At 41.6% G+C, this 19915-nt stretch overlaps 1 protein-coding gene across 1 annotated transcript in view; it reads right to left on the bottom strand.

The window, feature by feature from the left end:
* kif13ba (kinesin family member 13Ba) overlaps positions 1-15585 on the bottom strand; it is a 44014-nt gene extending 28429 nt beyond the window's left edge. Inside the window, exons 1-3 of the mRNA XM_080026169.1 lie at positions 15473-15585; positions 14908-15241; positions 7584-7677 (exon numbers count right to left, since the gene is read on the bottom strand). Coding sequence (XP_079882295.1) covers positions 7584-7677; positions 14908-14977 — 164 coding nt within the window. The 5' untranslated portion in view covers positions 14978-15241; positions 15473-15585. The remainder of the gene's footprint in view (positions 1-7583; positions 7678-14907; positions 15242-15472) is intronic.
* Between the last annotated feature and the right edge of the window lie 4330 nt (positions 15586-19915).

The following is a 19915-nucleotide window of genomic DNA, read 5'->3' as shown; positions in this document are numbered from 1 at the left end:
GATGCAACCAAAATGTTTCAACACACTATTTTACCAACAGCAATCTTCACGGATGGGGTTTGCAGGGAGTAAAGTCCTATCCATTAAAATATTTTCTTTTAAAGTCCTGATCCCCAATATTTTTGTTTCTCTGAATGCTCCTCTCAGAGCTTTTGGAGCATCCTGCAGGCCCACTATCTCGCCCACGGTTGTATCTCCTAACACGTTGTAGGGGGGGGGGCAATCGGCTTGGCAGGATTTGACGTTCGTAGTGATGACAGCTGTCATATCTGCTTCAAAGGCTGCAGGCGAGAAGGGTCGCCCATGTCTTGCGCTCAAACAGCCATTAATGAAGCTAGGGGCCCCTTCTGGCCAATGAGAGGGGAGAATGAGGCAGTCAGGAGAGCCATGAACCCGCCTTCCTCGGTCTTGGAACACGTCTATTCGTCCCCCCCACTCCCTCCCTCCCTTCCGCCTACTCCTATGCTCTGATCACCGTCATTTAAAAAATCACTTAATGCATGGATGCCCCTCACCTCCTCCTCCCCCTCCCCCTCTTTCTCTACTGTCAGGACTGTACCATCCACGGTGCTGTGTGGGGAGGAATGAGAAACGTAGCATGGTAAAGGAGGCTGAAGGTAGACAGGGGGCTGGGCCTGAGACTGGAATGTTAAGCTGAAGCAGAAATGGCATGAGCGTAACACAGTACATACTGATGGCACGGGACAACGCGACATGTAACAGGCTGATACTTGAGTTCAGCGCATACTGAATAATATTGTATAGGACAATGGCTCCCCACATACTGTGAACATGATTATACGTATGGCTGACAGCCTTAGCATATCCTGCGGCTGTAATGGGGGACATAAAGTGGATTATACTGTAACAATCGCTATTCAGGTGCTGTTGTATCACTTTACAAATGTGCACACAAAGTCCAGTATTATACACCTACAGCATGTTTGTAATAGCAGCCTAATGATGCTGAAATGAATACCTTCCATTGCCATGTCAAGGAAGAAAAGTTACACCTCCCAGTCTGAGGCTGGCTTTATTATACAACGCCTGAGGAGATTGGCTTGATTTATGTAGTTTAAATATAGCTGCCGCCTTAAGACAAATGTGTTGCATTTCTTTCCCTTTCCCTTTTTTTTTTAACTTTTATTTTAGTGGATTTTACAAATGTTTTCACACACGGACAAAAAAAACAAAAAAAAACTGAACAAGTAGACACACACAATACTCACACAACCCCCACCCCCACACAAGCAGACAAGAAACAAACAAAAATGAAATAAATAAATAAGACAAAATGACCAAGAAAACAAGCTACAAATACATTTAAAAAAACTAAAAAAAAAAGCAAAAAAAAAAACTGGGGCAAATCTCACATGTCCATCACAATAGCCTCTTTACTGCAGGACTTAAAGAAGGCACCCGACAGGGCAAGTGGCACCAAGGGGGCATAAACCTCAGTCCCTGATGTGCTGCAGCACAGGGCTCCATATGGCGAGGAACTTCTGTGAGTTGCCGGACAGTTCATATCTCAGCCTCTCTACATGTAGAATGCCTTGCATTTCTTTTAAACCAAATTGATTTGCAATTGTTCCTCCAATGCATGCCAACCATTCAAATCAATCCAATTCAGCCAATGCAGATTTATGGTACAATAAAATGCATTAACATAGTCTGCTTTTACTTTCACTTCTCTTTGCCAACTAGTATCAAGGAGGAAGCCTGAAGCCATTAAATCAATCCGGCAATATATATGATAAAATATTACATGTTTTACTGCATATTTATAAAGTTATTTGAAATATCAATTGGCAGTAAAACCTAAAAATGGGCCAAACTCAAAAGAATCCTTCTGAAAAGGCCAGTAAAGCAAATATATATATATATATATATATTAATAAATCCTACGCTGATTGATTTTGGCCAAGCTTATAAAGGATGCATCACGCATGATCCATTTGAATTAATGCATGCATCTTGACATGAAAACCTTATTTTTATATCTATATCTTGTTTCTATATTTTATCTACTCTCTATCCATGTGACCTCTGGATAGTTATGCGCCGTCATGCTCTTCACAAACTGTACATTTAACAGCAAGGCTGACCTAGAAAACAAACAGCTAGCATGGTTAATGTTTAGCATCTTTCCATCGCTAACAATGAACCAGTTCATAAGTAAGCAAGACATTTATTTTCTAGCTGTGCCAGCAGATAAATATTGAAGATTTGACTGTGGGAAGAGAACAGTGAGTAAACATTCTTCAACCTGAGGATGGAGTGTGAACTCACGTTGTGTGTGGAAGCGTTTAACACAGGCACTAAATTAGTCTACAAAGGGCAAATATTTAGACTTCAGCTGGGCCCTGACTCTGGATGTTCAGGTCCAAGCCACACAACACTCCATCATTTCCTGTGTTCATTGCCAAACCTAAGCTCCATACTCATTTAATAAATGCCCCAGTCAGGGTTCAGCCTTACTGAGCATTTGCATACAATCTTGCTGTGAGACTATCCGTGGTTGGAAAGGCACACTGCATAGGTGGTGACGACTATGGAAGCCCCATCACATATTTGCGAGAGGGACCAGTGCCCCAGTCAGGGAGCATGTCCATGTGTTTACATTTCATCTCAGCATCCTCTCACTTCAGCCCTGACAGACTCAGTTTATACTCACTATCTAAATGAACTTCTGAACAGTAATGTTTAATGCAACAACCCTAAAAAAAAACTGTCCAAAGGCCCTACCTGAGCCAAACCAAATGGACTATAAACTGTACCCGGAATTCATGCTTTGTTCAAGTTGCTTTTCTCCACCCTGTTTCAGACTAAATTCAAAGCAGGGAAATATTGGAGGAAATGAGCCGGTGTGGCCTGTGGATGAATAACACTCTCTTTCCTTGATGTCTAACCCTGTCATTATGTTAGTCGACTGTTACAAACTTTCAGGCAGGACCGTAGCCTCAGTCTGTTTTGTGAATTGTGTTGGAAACAAACTGAGCTGCTTGTGTTAGCCTCACTGGTATCTGACAGGAGACAGATCGTTGTCAGTGTGAGCCATAGTCAGCAGTCCAAAGCAAACAGCCTCAGGTCATCATTCAAACCCTAGTGTCTGATTCCACGCCTGCAGGGAGGTTAGCTGTCTGCTTATCAGACACACACAAGTGCACAGTGCCCTGGCCCTGCAGTCCAAACACTGGGGGTTAGGACATCTCTGCTGGTTGCAAAGGGATTTAGGGAGGTGCAATAGCAGAAAGAAAACAAGTGGTAATGTAATATTAGAGCATAGAGAGATTGTACATCATGACATTAATGTTTCCTTGATGATCCTTCATAGGCTTGAAGGAAGCGAAATGACTCAAACTTCATAAAATAAGATTAACGTCACCACCGCAGTGAGTCACTGAGAGTGGCAGCGTGAGGAACTCAAGCCTAGCCTTCCCAGTGTGCACCGCTGGTGGAAAAACTGAATGTGACACAAGAAGAAGAACACACATTTGACAGCTGAGGAGTGGAAAAAAGAAAAAGAAAAATGACCTTAAAGTCAGGTTTCAAATTATTAATAGTGGAGAACTCAAAAATAGTCTAGAGATGTTTTGAACAGACTGTAACTTCAGCTCCATGGTGACGGTTATTTATAAGGCTTTATAGAAAAAGTGGAAATATTCAATTGGAAACCAGTTATGAAACCACAACCTTATTATCTAATTCTTTCTAACAAAGGAATAATTAAAATTCCCTGATTAAGGCTTGGGGCCTTATTTAAATATTACAGCATGTGGTTAAGAGACAAGGCTGGCTGGACAAGGTGTATTGTGTGTCAGGTTTGTTCCAGGCTCAGTGTTTAACCAATTCTTTACATGGCCTTCTCTCCTTTCAGTGACGGACAAGACGGTCGTTTCTAAGTAGTGAGAGAATGACAAGTTCAGAAGGCCACACACAGACCGAAAGCATATGTACACTCAGTCACTATACAGAACTTTCAACTATTGGGCTATACCCCTTGATAAGGCATTCCTTGGAAAGTTGAATCCCCCTTCATTTTCGATCTGCTGACCCTTGTATGAGACAAAATTAGGAACTGACCTAATTCCACCAAGAAAACATTGCTCATGAGATAGTCTTCAACACGTCTATAAGTCATTGTTTTGCTCCCTCAGGATCATTTCCCAGCCATGTTGTCAGCAGGAACACAGAAAGGAGGACGAGGAAAAATGGCCTCTCCTTGAAATGAATGGGCACTTTATATCCAGGCTCATAGACTTGCAATAACTCAGTGTGTCTGAATGCACTTATTCACCCATATGAAGAACCGAGAGTTAGCTCTACAGCAAAAACAGTCCACACGTCAACATGAAAGTTGCACTTCCCAGCTGGAGTGAATCGTCTTAATGGATATCAGATCAACTGCGTTCACTAAATACTTGGATGGCAAGCCGTTTCTGACAGCCAAAGAGATAGAGACAATCCCTCATTTATATTCATAACTTATCTCAGCCTTGGCTTACAGCCCCCACAGAAATCACCAGCACAGTGCAGACATTCTGCAATCTGACTAAATCAAACTTTATGTCAGGGGTCCACTGCTGAGGATGGCAACTAACTTGTGGGGTGTTGAGACTGAACAAAGCCCCAAGATGAATGAGAATACACACACCAGGCTTCCTCCGCATCACTTGACAATGCTCAATCTTTTCCTGTACTACCCTGCAGTAAAACAACCTGTCACCTCTGTGAAAGTCCAGGAATATTTGACCCATCTATTTTGGCAGCTTCACTTGACCTCTACCTCAGGACATCCTTCCTACAGCTCGAGGCATTTGTACAACGAGAGCTCTGCCCAATTTAGAGGCTGCCCTACGTTCCATGCTGTGTTTTCGCACTGTCACAACCTCAGCTGTAGTGTTGCCCAGGCAACAGCTTAGGAGAGAGACATAATATTCACTTCTTAATACACGTCATCTTCAAATATTTCAGTTGGCCAAGAATGCAAAGTCGTACACCTGCAACATCCTCAGTTTATTGTATACTTCATTCCTTGTGCACCCACTCCAGCCTTTCTTTGCTATTAACAAATAATGAAAGATCATCCTCCAACGTAAACAGTATGTAAATGGTAAACAAGCTAAATAAATTTAAAGAATAGCATCTGCACGCTGAGAGCAGCAGTCAGTCAGCCCATCCTCCTGCTGCTGCTTCCTCGCTCCTTTGTCACAAGACCGACAGACAGAAAGTACGGCTCTGCTCTTGTTTAGTCGTCCATAAAAGTCACTCGGGGAAGTTTATGGTCGACAGATGCTCGGGTAAACAAGGGTTTTTGCCCCTCTTCCATCGTCTCCTCATTCGAGGAAGGGGCTTCGCGGTCACCGACGGCGACCCGGAATTAACCTCCCCCTGTGTTGCCAAGGAAACGGAAGAGCTGAGAAAAAAAAGGGAGGAAGGCCAGGCGGTGGGGAGTTACGACCCGATGGAGTGAGGGGAGAGAGAAGCGGAGTGGAGTCTGTCTTCTTTTTATGTGTAATTGTCTCCGTCTGCCTCTGTCTTATTGCTGCTGCCTTTCTTCCAGGCGCAGGCTCCTCTGACACACACACACACACACACACACACACACACACACACACACACACACACACACACACACACACACACACACACACACACACACACACACACACACACACACACACACACACACACACACACACACACACACACACACACACACACACACACACACACACACACACACACACACACACACACACACACACACACACACACACACACACACACACACACACACACACACACTGCTCTTGTTGTCTAGTCCCCCATCTCCGCCTGAAGCCCACGTTATTCACTACCCCTGATCTGGCTGTCTGCAGTCAGCTCCGCCAGTCACAAGTAGATCATTCTTCCCACACAGCTGGCTTCCTCCAAGATGGTGGTTGGGTAGTTTAAGCATGGCCTACTGTCTTACTTTTAACCACCATATTAATACAATTATTCAAAAATATGCTATAACTAACTACAGCTTTTTCATTGCAGATGCGGTGATTAACTTCGAAGTTTGTCCTCCCATGGCAACACAATTTGTGTTCTGCCCATTGCAACCTATCTAATCCAACACGTCCTAAAGCCTCCATCAGTGCAGAGCATGACCACGTTTACATCCACAGTAATACTCCCAAAATGAACCTGGTTAAGAACATATTGCGACTAAGACATGACCATATGCCGTTTGTGCTCACATTAATAAAAATAAGGTCAAAGTCAGAGTATACACAATAATCACATTAAGACAGCTGGAGTATTCCGCTCTTAATCGCATTATTGAGACATGTACCAGTATCGCACTAAATATTCCCACCGGAGTGTTTAATCCATTGTTCAGCATTTGCCGCAGTTTACGCCTGACGCCTCTTTTATTTTTATTTTTTTTATTTAACCTTTATTTTTCCAGATAAAACATTAAGAACAGTTTCTTATTTAGAATATTGATCTGGTCTTCTACCATTCACAATATGCTGATTGACATGCAAACTGGGATAGTCCCATAGCTGCTTCGCATATGAACACCTTTACCTTAATTGGATTATTGTCTTTATCGGAGTATGGACCTTAATCAGAATATAATTAGCATGTAAACATGGTCAGTGAGAGAATCAAGACTCCAAGCACAATGCAACGTTACCCACAAACAGCAGCTGGTTAACAGGATGGAAACAGAGTTACAGCTAAGAGAAGAAAACAAGTGCCACTGCCAAGTCGTTTGAGATGAAATGCACATGCCTTCAAGAGGCCCAACAGCTGGTTGGTCAGCTTCCTGCCTACCACTACATCATCAAGACCAAATAACAAGCATTCTGAAAGGAGCAATAAGGAGAAGTACACGAGAACATCTCCAAGGACCTGAATATGGCTCAGAGCATAGTGAGAATCAAAACCTATACGGCACAGCTGGGAATCTGGTTTAAGAAGACTGGGACCGTGTCCAGAACAACTTGTATTTCCTCTTGAGTTTTTGCCTCAGTCACGGCCATATGTAAACAGGTTTAGTCTCTAAAACAGAATCACACAAGCCCATTTTTGCTTTTCGTTATGTGCTATAAATAATGATCTACTCTTGTTTGTGTTTTAAATTACAATTGCCAAAGGAAAATAAAGCTAACTCTACCCATGCCCACCATCTTCTTATCTGGTATTTGACGTATCATTAACTTTATCGCCCATCAGGCAATGGAAAAGGGAAAATCCATTGAAAGTATGCCTAAGTAGTAGGCTTAGTAGTTCATCTTTTGAATGTAACCATGGATCTAGTATACAGACGCTGGATGTCTCTGACAATGAAAAAACCTTAACAACGTGAATATCCTAAGGAATGTTCTTGAGCTATAAAGGTGTATTTAAGGAGGATGTGTTTTGGTAATGGAAAGTAGTTTTCACTTAAGTATCATTTTCTTCATCTGTATTACAAATGTTATTGATGAAATGGGAATCCCCTGACAATTATTTCCATTTTCATTATTAACAACGACATCATTGTGGAGGACAGAGAAATGTAGTGCAGCTATTGACAGACGTACCTGGAGTCTGTTTTGCCCAGGTTGGTTCCGGAGGGATGGAGGATCGTCTGGTTCTTCTCCATTTCCACAACACATTTTGTGTTTAATTCCTTTTCTGTGGATTAGACGACACAACCAAACATTGTTAAACAGTGGCATTTTGTAATGTATCTCAAGCTCTTCTGATGGAAAATGTGGTAGAAAACAACAATGATATAGTATTGTCAACAATATCATCAAGAAATAACAAACATCTTGTCCTTACATCATTCTCATGGTGGGAAAAAAAACTGCCAACATTGACAAGCTCCCTTGACAACTTTACTGTGACACAGAAACTTTCCTAGGCATTTGTCTGATGGTTACTTCATAGCCTATACATAAAAGGATGGATCAGAAGTTAAAAGGTGGACACATTTAAGAAAATGCTTGGTCAAAACCCCTTTAATCAAAATATGTGAAAGATGAATCTAGGTAGTTTCAACACACAGCCTAGGTACTGTAAACTGGTATGGAAACAAAGGAGGCCCACTGTAGCAAGCAACACAGCTGTTTATAGAGCCTAGGCTGTGTATTAACACTGGATTGTTTTTTAGCATACACACCACACATAGCGGATCGTGAGGAGATATTCCCTGATTTTGACAGCAAGTGTACTCCAGAATCACTGACTCCACCGTTCAATAGCAGGATAGCACAATCATTTCCCGTGGAACATCTAGTTCAAATAATGTTGAGAGCGGGCTGGGAAACAGCGACTCTTAAACTGACCTTTTACCTTGGTGTGTGAGCAGTGAACTAATCAATAAAACAGGATTTCGGTAGGCAATCAGTTTCTCTCTCTCTCTCTCACACACACACACACACACAAACACACTGACCCTGGTTTGTTTGTGAACAGAAGTGGCCTTCAGGACACCAACTGGCCATTTCCAACTCAGCATAAGGAGTGGTAAAGCTTCATCCACTCAGGTATGTAAGTTGATAGCTTGCATATGTCAGCATATAATGTATGCCTATTGTGGAGCTACTTGATCAGAGGATGTAGCTCTATAATTCCACTATCCAATCAAAAGAACACAAGTCATTTTCTACAAATGCCGTAAAAGAAAAATGCACAAAGGCAAAACCGAGTACATACGTGATCTCTTTCTAATACTCTTCAAATTAACATCTCTCAATGTTCTAAGTATTAAGCGCCTCATATTAGTTTTCCTAGCTGAGTCAGTCTTCGAAGCGTCTCATAGAAGCCTTGCTGTGAAAGTAACCAGCAAAAGCATTGGAAAAAAACCATGGACCGCACTGGAAAGTCATGAGACTGCTAAGTCTCTCTATTCAATGAGACCTTATGATGGTTGTCCACACACACAGGCAAGGCTCTGCCAGCCTGGCCTGGGCATCCAGTTTTTGGCAAGAACTGGTTGTGCATATAAAAAGAAAGCATGATTCAACAATTGGTTACTTGCACTATTTAGCAGTAGCAGATGCTATTATTTTACTGAGGGGCTGCTTGTGAAAGCCTTAGCAACAGACACTGATATACTTTGTTTTAATTGTCCAACTAGCTTCAGTAAAACACTTGAATAAATGTGTTAATCTTAAATGATGATGATTTGAATTAAAATAAAACTGGCCCTAATCAGTAAAATTGCAACGGGTCACATGATATCACTACAAATGCCGAAGCTTTTATGCAAAAGCAAGCAACCCATTAATTTAACCATTACATTTAACCTAGCTGATAAGATTAGAATGAGATATTTGTCCCCTCTCCCCGTGCTGGTCCTGGTAAGGATATCCTCTTATTTTGGCCCCTAACAGAATGAGGTCATAGGTCAGGGCTAGAGCAGCACTCCTTTAGATGCAAATCACTAAGAGAGTGGTGATAATAGGAAGATGTCCTTCAACTTTAACACCTGGTTCAAGCTTCCCATGTAAACACATATCCACCCTGCTCAAATGCCCTACAGAAGCAATCAGTTGTTTTCATTAAAACAGGACCTCTAATACTGAAAGGGTTTACTGGGTGGGTATCTTACCACTGTATTTAAAGTCACCATTGGCCCCAGTCACGTCATGCCCCAGATGATTGTCAGTAATCATTTTCTCCATTATGCATCATCATGGGAGCGTGCAACAGCATGCAATGATTTTAAACATCAGCAAATGTGTTACGACAGGAAAGGCATTCTGTGGTTTCAATTCCTTTCTTCTATGCAAACAGTTTAGAGCAGTATTACATAGAGTGCTTTTAGAGCCATCAGTTGCTAATTTTGGCCACTGCATGACTACTCTGAAGCAGGGAGGAGCACATACATACAGTATGATGAGCTAGTCAGCAGTGGAGCATGTGCCATTTGTTTCTCTTAATAGAGAAATAGCACAAGATTCTCAAACATCCATGCACTAGCATAGTTTAATTTAATTTGATGGCGGACAAAATACTTCAAATAAACCTTACCTCGATGTGAGATGACACCATTTATTGCCTTGGTGATTAAGTATTAAGTGAATATATTGTTGCAAGGAGCGCTTTGTCAAACAGCACCTGGCCATACCTGCCCACTCTCTTCCTGCCAAGATAACACACATGCAAATGACCATTTTATCTGGCAGGTACAATAAAGCATTGTCACTTCACAGGCATCCTTTTCTAAAAGTGCCACGGGCTGCTCAAGTAGACTTATCTACATCTGAGGTGCTAGCTGCTGGGCCTGTACAAACCAGGGAACATGAGGGATTTGAGGCCAAATGGTCTGTTTAGACAGTGCCACACACTTCTGTTCCTGGCAGGAACACAGGGGTAGAGAGCCATGGAAACTTGGTGTCAAAGGTCAGAGGACCTGAATCAACCCTACAATTCTTCTTCTGTCAAAGACACCACAGCAATAAAAAGCAGGGTGAGCCAACAGAGACAGTGACAAAAAAGGAAGAAAGAACAAGATGAAGTTAAACAGGGGAAGCGACAGACAAAGAGAGGCTGAGTGAGAAAGAAATCTCTGTTTGGACTTCTCTTCTGCTGCTGCCGACTACATTACCCATGTGCTCCTAGTGCAGCAGCTGTATTTCCTGTTGAGCACAGTAGGGATGCACAATTACTTGTAAAATGATCTTGATTCATACATCTATGTGATCTCTTTTCCAAATGATGACAATTCTTTGGCTCATATTCCCCGTTCATTAAAGTCACGCTGAATGATAACTTCTTTGCTTGGGAACAAGTCCAGCTGCAGTATTAATGACAATTAGCTTTAAATACAGTGGTTTATTGTCCATACAGACTGGGTGCTAGGTTTTATTTATTTACATTATGTATTCTAAAGCTGTTACTTTACACTCTACCTGTTTTATGGTGTCTAAGTGTCAGTAAAGGTTTTTGTTGAAAAAGAAAACTGAATTTTATGAGAGAATCTTGATCTAAATTCTCAAGGAGGAAAATTGCGAACCACTTTTAAGTGAGGATCCTGCAGCCCTGCTTCCTGCTTAGCACAGGGGGAAAGTGTGATGTGGTGTGGTTGTTGAGAGGACAAATGTAGCCATTGTTATAATCTGACTGCTCCATGACCAGCTCCCACTTTCCACTGGCGGTCTCCTCAGCCTTTTCCCTGGGCTACCGGTCGGTGCTGAGGTTTGGCACATCAGTCAGGAAGCCTTTTGGCCGAGGTGCTGCCTGCCGTTGCTACGCCTGGCTGGGGGTTGTTGCTCTGTTTCTTCGAAGGCCACAGCCATGGGAACATGGAGAGCATTACGCAACGTTAGCAAATATTCATTCAAGACTCACTCCCTTCCTGTCTTTGTCCAGCTAGAGGCGGGCGGCTACACCACCACCTCTCCTCCTCAACCTGGGACACACATAGACAGTAGCCTCCAGGCACACTTATTATTTCCAGTCTGAATCACTGCACTGGCTGTGGCGAAGGTGAGTAAGGAAAGAGAATGTGCCCTACCTTAACTAGTGCTACTGTGTCCTGATAGGAGGAGACACAGGTACAGTAGAGCTGAAGAGCTTAAAGGTTTAAATGGGCACAGGCCTGAATTTCAAAATAATGTGGAGCTATTTAAAAAAGCAGTGAGATGGATTTTATCTTAAGAGCTACTAAATAGATTTTTAAATGACAGCTCTTCTAAACTGACAGGTGATGGAGGAATGATGTGCTCACTCAGAGCTACATGTGGTAAAGAAACCTTTTCCCACTACCTTTGGTAAGCCATCCATTTACCAGCTTGTTCCCTTGTTTCAAGAGCACGATTGTCTTTCGTTGCTGAAGGACATACAGGCATTTGTTTGCAATGTTGCTAGACGTATGGCTGCTACTGATTGATTAATTTATTCTTTATTTACATGGCATGCCACTAAGTGGCCCATCCCATATGGAATAATGTGACACCAATAAAAAAGCCTTTTCATCTATGGCTTCCAAGCCTTCCAGTGACAGTCCAATATCCATATACAACATATTCTAGTTTGCTAAATTAAAAAGGACATATTGCAGCAGTAACAATATGAAAGTATCATATAAATTGCCTTACTACTAGAACTAAAAATCTCCTATGTAAAATAATATGATTGTCTCACACACACAGAAAAAAACAAAACAGGAAATGCCACTACCAGACTGAAAATCATTGATACAATGTCAACATCATTTTCGCCCACACTTGTTCTATAAAGTCTGCAAATAAAACTAACGCAGGCTACACCTTCAAATCTACTCCTGAGAGCGTCTTTGAGTTGCTTCATTGTCATTTCAAAACAAGTACTGAGTGGGGCTTTCTGTTCTATACTTGGTCTAATTTGAGTTAAATTAACACTGGAAATAAAGGAAAAGACAGAAAAGGAGGAGGTATTTAAGTCAAGTCAATCTGGAAGACAGTTAGCCATCACCTGAACCTGGAATACTGAGTAGTAGTGGGTACAAAGAACCAACTATTAGAAATGAAAGGAATATGGCCAGAGAAATGCACTCCCTAACCCCTATAAATGTAAATGTACCCGATCTGAGGCAGAATTCCACCAGAGCTAATCTGTAGCCTATCACCGGCTAGATAACCATTACCTTGACAGGTCAATTACTCAACGTCAGCTGACCCTGGGTTGTTGTACGGAAACAGAATTACACAGGATTTTCTGTGTGTCCAAAACAAACGTCAGAGCTTGCAGAGAGAGCCATCGGTGAGAAATGTCACAGTGACTGCTGCTGAGTTTCTCTAGATGTCAATGGTACTGTACATCTTTGCCTGTGGGAAACAAGTGTGGCAATCCACTGCCTTGGTCTTGTGACCGACTTCTCCGGCTCAGATTGGGGAGGGAGAGAGAGGGATATACAACACGTGATTCATTCTCCCACTTGTCAGTCAAACCACTCTGCAGCTCTCTCTCCGCCTCCTGCTTTCATGGGGACACATGGTCTCCCACGGCAAAAACACGACTTGGCCATCGACCAGGAAATGTCATCTGTGCCTCCCAGAAAAATGTGCAATTTAATTGACCAGCGCTTTTGCACGCAGAGGTTTGTATAACACTGTGCCATTGTTACCGGCGGCGGTTTATCAAAAATATCAAAATTAAAGATGTGGCTGTGTACAGTATGTAGACATGTTGCAGCCCAGGGAAGGTTGTTGTTGGACTCAACACACACATGCATGTTACCCTAATGTGAGTGATGATGCACAGTAGTAGATGTCCTCATTAAATAGTGGAGTCAGTGATTCTGGATGCTTGTTGTCAAAATCAGTGAATATCTCCTCACGATCCGCTACCTGTCCATACTGTGTGTGCACTGAAAATAAATCTGGTGTTAATAAACAGCATAGGCTCTGTAGACTGGCATGAACACAAAGGGTAATGTTAACAAAGGGACCTTCCGTAGCTAGCAACTAGGGCTGCAACTAACGATTAATTTGATAATCGATTAATCTGTCGATTATTTTCTCGATTATTAATCGATTAGTGTTTTGGTCCGTAAAATGTCAGAAAATGGTGGAAAATGTTGATACATTTTCTAAAGTCCATGTTGACGTTCTCAAATGTATTGTTATGTCCAAAACACACAGATATTTCAGTTTACTGTCATAATAGGATTAAAGAAACCAGAAAATATTTACATTTGAGAAGCTAAAATCAGAGAATTTGGAAATGTTTTATTAAATTACTCAAAATAGTTGGCGATTATTTTAATAATCAATGTATAATCGATTCGTCGATTAATCGTTGCAGCTCTACTAGCAACATGCCCGTTCTGTATTGACATTTTTTTTTTTTCAGCACAAAAACAATTCAAACAGGTTGCTGATCATTAGGAGATAGTCACTGATTTGGACAAAAAGTGATTTTGACAACAAGCATTTTCCATAATTGCTGACTCCACCTTTAAGCCATACCGACCCATAGGCACGCCGTTAAAACTACCCTTACAGCACTGTTGTAGTTAGTGACTGGAAGCTATTCGCATCTGTATCAACTAGTCGAGGAGACAAAGCGTCTAGACTTTCTAACAGATTTCACAAAGCAGCAGCAGCAATGCTTTAAATCCAGCTGGATGGCAGGCGGCCACCGGAGAGGGAAGTCCTTATGGCAGCAACACTGTACAAACATGTGCCATCCAGACCAGATCTTTTTTTCTAATCTGCAAGAGCTCATTTCACTAATGGGTGGCGAATTCTGCCTTGCATCCAATTCCCGGGAAATTAGCCGAGGAGAAACTTGTACTGAAGCCAGACTCGTGTGGATAGTGTTAATGGAGAAATGTAGTTTCTTTACAGTTAAAAGGTAAAGTCAGAGATTCTGGAGAATGCTTGTTGTCAACATTTAGTGTGTATCCCCACACTATGCTACCCGTCTACACTCTGTGTGCACTGAAAAAAAAAATCTGGTGTCAATACACAGCCTCTGTAAACTGGTATATAAACAAAGGGTGTCTAACAAAGTGGGCCCACCATAGCTAGCAAAAAGCCAGTTAACATAGCCCCTAGGCTGTGTTTTAACACTGGATTTTTTTTCAGTGCACTGTCTGCACAAACACAGGTAGTGGATTGTGGAGATATTCACTCATTTTGACAAAGTTATTTTGACCACAAGCTTTCTCCAGAATCACTGACTTCACCTTGAAGCCTTCTCTGCATCACATAAGCCCGAGATTGTCTTACCAATAAGACTTCTGATTTTAGTGCAGTAATAATAATAATAGCAGCCTGACATTCAGTCCATAGCAGTATAGTGTCAATGTAATGTACCCATTGAGATATCCTTTAAATTCAGACTATATGGACAGATGCAGTCTCTGTGTACAACATCCCTATGATTGTCAGCATACTACCACATTGAGCACACTGAAAACCCTCTCACCTCTCCTGTTCATGGGCCGTAGACGTACAGCCACCTTGACATTGGCGTCGTCCAGGCTGGGGTCCCCCATGCTGACTCCTTAAACCAGGGAGGGGATCCAAAGTAAATCAGCTCTGCAGCTAAACAAACATCCACAAGCCTGGAAATGGTGCGCTAGCCGCACTGTCGGCCAGCTAGCTTCGCTCAGCGTTGCTCCATAGACCAGGCATGTCCACGGGAAAACAAAAAAAGCCTGGGCTGCACAGTCCCGCAGGAAGCCAGTCCTCACCGCCGCTGCTTATCCTCTCCTTCTGCTCATATTCCAGGCTAATTTAAATCCACCAGGGCGTGGAGGCTGAAAGGGAAAGGGAGAAATGCAAATTCAGTGAGATATTACAACAGCTGCAGGATGTGACTGAGCAAACATAGGCTATCTGCAAAAGAAGAGGAAAAAAAGGGCTAGCCAGCTAATTTGCCAGGCAAACTGAAGGGGCAGCAGCGGCAATAGACAGGCAAGTTTTGGCCGTTTCCAAACGTTTTGACTGGATAACATCCCCAGACACTGCCCACCATTCGATCTACATACCTTGGTGGATTCATCCCAGGGGTGACACCGCTAACCTACGCATACAACCGAGCGAGAGCCCCCAAGAAGGAAAAGCGCCTGGCGATGAGTAACAGCTTCCCAACGGAATCCACCATGTCCACCCAGTGTGTCGAGCTACACGCAGCTAGCAGCACCCGCCTTTCCGCATGAGCAGTACCCCTTCAAATTAAAAGTGCGGACACCGGGTGAACTCTCGTCTGTCAAACTCAAGAAGTAGTAAAATGATTTTTTGCTAGCTGGGTAACACGAGACGACGCTTTATTGCTCCTGTAACGTTTTAAGGCAACATGAATTAGCTCCTGTCGCTTTTTAATTGGTCCGTGCCGCTAACATTAGCCAAACCAATGCATTAATCGCTCGACGGGGTCTTCGAACGCAGACGAATAGTCGCTTAAACGTCCATACTTTGTCAAAATTACCAAAACTACCGCAACGTTTACCTCTCAAACCGTAATAACTTGTCTTTATAGCTATACTTAATACGGACTACAATTAATTTTCATTGGAAGAACCTGTTGACGTTGAATTCCTCGTGTAATATAGCTGACATTATCTACTGAACATGTTTTCATCACTCTATTAGTTTGTGGTGAAAACTTCAGTCCTCTCTCTGCGGGTGGACATCAGCATGACTCCAGACAGGAACCGTTAGTCCAGTCAGCGGGTAAAAGCCACAGTCGGTCAGGTTCCGTTTGTCAAAAGGCCTCTCGTACTTTAACACGCTACTCATTAGAAATTAGGCGAACAAAAACACTTAAACTACACTACTTTAACATAAAATACGGGGGAAAGTTGTTTATTACCAGATGTGTTCAAGACGCCAGTCGGTCACGCGACACATCCGCTGCCTGTCATACTAAACACAATCATACACAATAACGAGACATTTCCCGCTATTGTTTTCAAAATAAACTCGAGATAATTCACTTTATTTCAGTCACATTTCACACATTCAGTTCAGTTTATACTTGTATATAGGAATTTTGACATATGTGTTGTAGCCTATTACAATGGTAAAAAACTATCTGCTCTCAGGAGTGATTCATCAGCAATAAGGCTATCTTTGTTTTGTTTATTACAGATGATTGTTTGACCGATTAATTTATTTATGTATACAATTTCTTTTAATCTTACTAAAACTATCTAAAATTGTACAAAATATCATGTAAATTGTTGCCATGGCTTTTAAAAAAAGACAAAAAACGCCAGCTATTACTTTGAAAAACAAGTACCGGTAGTACAGTCACATCCTTCAACGAAACAAAGGATTCGATTTTGATTGTGCTGCGGTGTGGACCTGATCGTTTCTGACACCTGCTGAACACTGGCCGAACTGCATGCCACTATACAGTATCATTAGAAAATAATTAGTGGCCTATTACTTAATATGATATACATATACTTAATACTTTTTCTTAATAATATGATAATATGTCAGATTATTATAATATCATTTTATATAACAATAAACAGAGCTTTTGTTGTTGTTGTTGTTGTTGTTGTTGTTGTTGTTGTTGTTGCCTAATCTATTGACAGCTTGTGAACGAGTGGCTCCATTTGTGTGTTGTGTCTGGAAAATATTTAATATGAGGCTGGGGGTCAAAGGTTGAAACATTTGAAAGGAAATGTGCTGATAGGCTCCCCTTTGAAGGATGTATATGGATGTGTTTATATGAAGTTTAAAAAAGTAGAATTTTAAAGTGATTGATAAATACCTTGTTAGGTTTTAGCCTACTGGAAGGTAGCCTTTAGTAAAACTTAAAAACGTATTTTAAGATCGTCAGGGTAAAAGTGTTAGCCAAAATGTCTGAATAGAATATATAATAGAAAATAGAATGGCTTCCATAGCAGCTAGGATGAGATTAGTGGAGCAGTGGAGACCACTAGAGGGCACTCTGGTCCAAGATGTAGCAGTATTGAACCTTTGGTGGATACCAACTGGGCATTTTGGCAGAGTAGGGTTAACCACTTTCTTAACATTTATATACAATATTGTAATTCTTCATGGCATAGCCTAAATTCCAATTATGTTTAATCACAAAGAAAATCAATGCAAACTAATGGGCTTCTTTAAAATATGATTAACTTTGTTAGTAGTGATGGTTTGCCAAATGATACATTCCTGACATCCCTTGAGCTCATTTAAACCAGTCCCCTTTCCCCAGGTGAACTGCAACTATCTGTACGTTTTACAGTACAGAGTAAATATAGGCTGTAAGATAGAAAATGTCCCAATTCAGTGGGTGGATCCATTAACAGGTTAGTCTGAAAAACATGGGTCGAGAAAGCCATGCTGGATATGCACCTCCATGAGATTCAGATCAACTTGGTGAGTTAATCATTTCAAGACAAATCATTATGAACTGATGACATTTTAGGATGGACCTCTATTTGCTGAGTTAGATGAGAGGATTGATACCATTCTCGAGTGATAAATATACGCTGGGGCTTGCGGCTTGTTAGCCCAGCCTAAGGACTGGAAACAAGGGGAGAAAGCTAGCTTGGTTCTGCTCAAAGGTAACACAATCCACTCACCAGCACCCGTAAAGCTGTGGATGATTTTAAAAGAACAACTGGCATAACATGCATGTAATTAGCTTGCGTTTCTCTGTAAAACACTGTGATTAACACCACATGTAAGCTGCTTATGACAAGAACAAGCAGATTGTGAATTTTCATTGGTCCAATTTATGTGACATATTTAGTTGTGAATGATATCTACTTAGAAATAAAGGAATATGAATGAATTGCTTGAATAATCCTTAAAGTGTGGACTGGTGTGCAGGGGATTCTTGGATGCTGTGGCTGTAAAGGGTGCAGTGGTTCCTTCCTACAAATACTGTCAAAAGAAAGGTCCTAATTGCAACAATATTTGTTTGGACAGGTCTTGCCTCTTCATTCTGATGTATTCGTTCGGAACACGCAAACTTCCCTGGATCCAGCCCAATGGTCACTCAATGGCTGATGGGAGACAAACAATTTGAAAAGTCAACGGACCACGTCATCCATTGTAGTCTTTCATCATTTCCCGTGCAAAAAGTAAAACTAGAAATAGGTTAATGCTTAAATTAAAGTATACATGCTGAATTTTTTTTTTCATTTACAATTCTCAATGATCAGGCCTGCTTGAATTTGGTTTACTCTCGAGACAACTGGAATTTCTACAAAAATGCTATTCATGACAGTATATTGTTATTTGGAAACTGGGAGAAATGTTGTCAGTATTTCCAGAACTGTATATAGGAGAGCTGGAAATTACACGTTTAAAGTGTGTGTGTGTGTGTGTGTGTGTGTGTGTGTGTGTGTGTGTGTGTGTGTGTGTGTGTGTGTGTGTGTGTGTGTGTGTGTGTGTGTGTGTGTGTGTGTGCGTGCACATGTGTGTGTGTGTCTGTGGGTGTTTGTTTGTGTGACACCACCACACATTGCAAATTACATGAGAATAACAACAACAATGACAACAACAACAACACAAAACATTTCATGCACCACAGGTCTGTTTATTTTCTTTCAAGCTGGTACATTTGAAATAAATGTTTGCGCCGCCCCACAACCGAAGGAAACCTGGAGGGCTGGTTGAGTGATTAAGACTCCCAAGAGGGTTTTCCTAAGCAAAGGTCACAGGCTTTTGGAGAACATTAAGGACAATCCTGACTGTTTATGCTATTCAGCTTCAATGAGCATCTTCCACTTAGCGCATGAGGAGGAATTAGCATGTTGTTATCTCACTCACACAGGTATACATTTGGTAAATCTGTGTCAAATGAGAGGTCAGAGATCAACAGGGAGAAGCATGGTCAACCCCACACTCTGCTTGAGCCCTTGCTCGCACGCAGCATCTTTTAATTATGCAAAGGATATACAGTGCTGCTCGAAAGTGTGTGAACCCCTTGAGCCTTTTGGAATTTTATTTATTTTAACCATTATTAATTCATTTTTTATCAATACCAGTATTTTTTATATGGAATAACAGATGTTTGTTTATCAATTCAACATGTTTCTTTTCCAGAAATCAATTGAATTTGAAAAAATTGAAAAAAACAGATAAAAGAAATTATTTGACAACTGCTGTATGTGCAAAAGTTTGTGAACCCTGAGCTGCATTGCTTAAATCGTGCAGGTGAACACAATCAGATGGGCCAAATTGAGTGATGAGATGGACCAATGTAGTGAGAGATCTTTAGGGAAGAAATTGGGCAGAACTATATAAAACAGAGATCAAACCAGGTCAGTGCAGGCTCACCAAAGTGAACCCATACAGGTCAGACATGCTAAAAAGGCTCAAGGGGTTCACAAACTTTCAAACAGTACTGTATGAGGGAGCAACAATTGCGGGAGGAGCCTAATGGTTACATAGTGTGTGTGATGTTGTATGGGTCATGTGTATTGGCACACTGGATGAGGCCAAGTCTAATGAGAACAAGA

The sequence above is a fragment of the Ammodytes marinus genome, assembly GCF_949987685.1.
Source record: "Ammodytes marinus genome assembly, chromosome: 1".
In the NCBI taxonomy this organism is placed as follows: Eukaryota; Metazoa; Chordata; class Actinopteri; order Uranoscopiformes; family Ammodytidae; genus Ammodytes; species Ammodytes marinus.
Note: the sequence above shows the minus strand (reverse complement) of the source record. Positions and strands in the feature narration are given on the sequence as shown.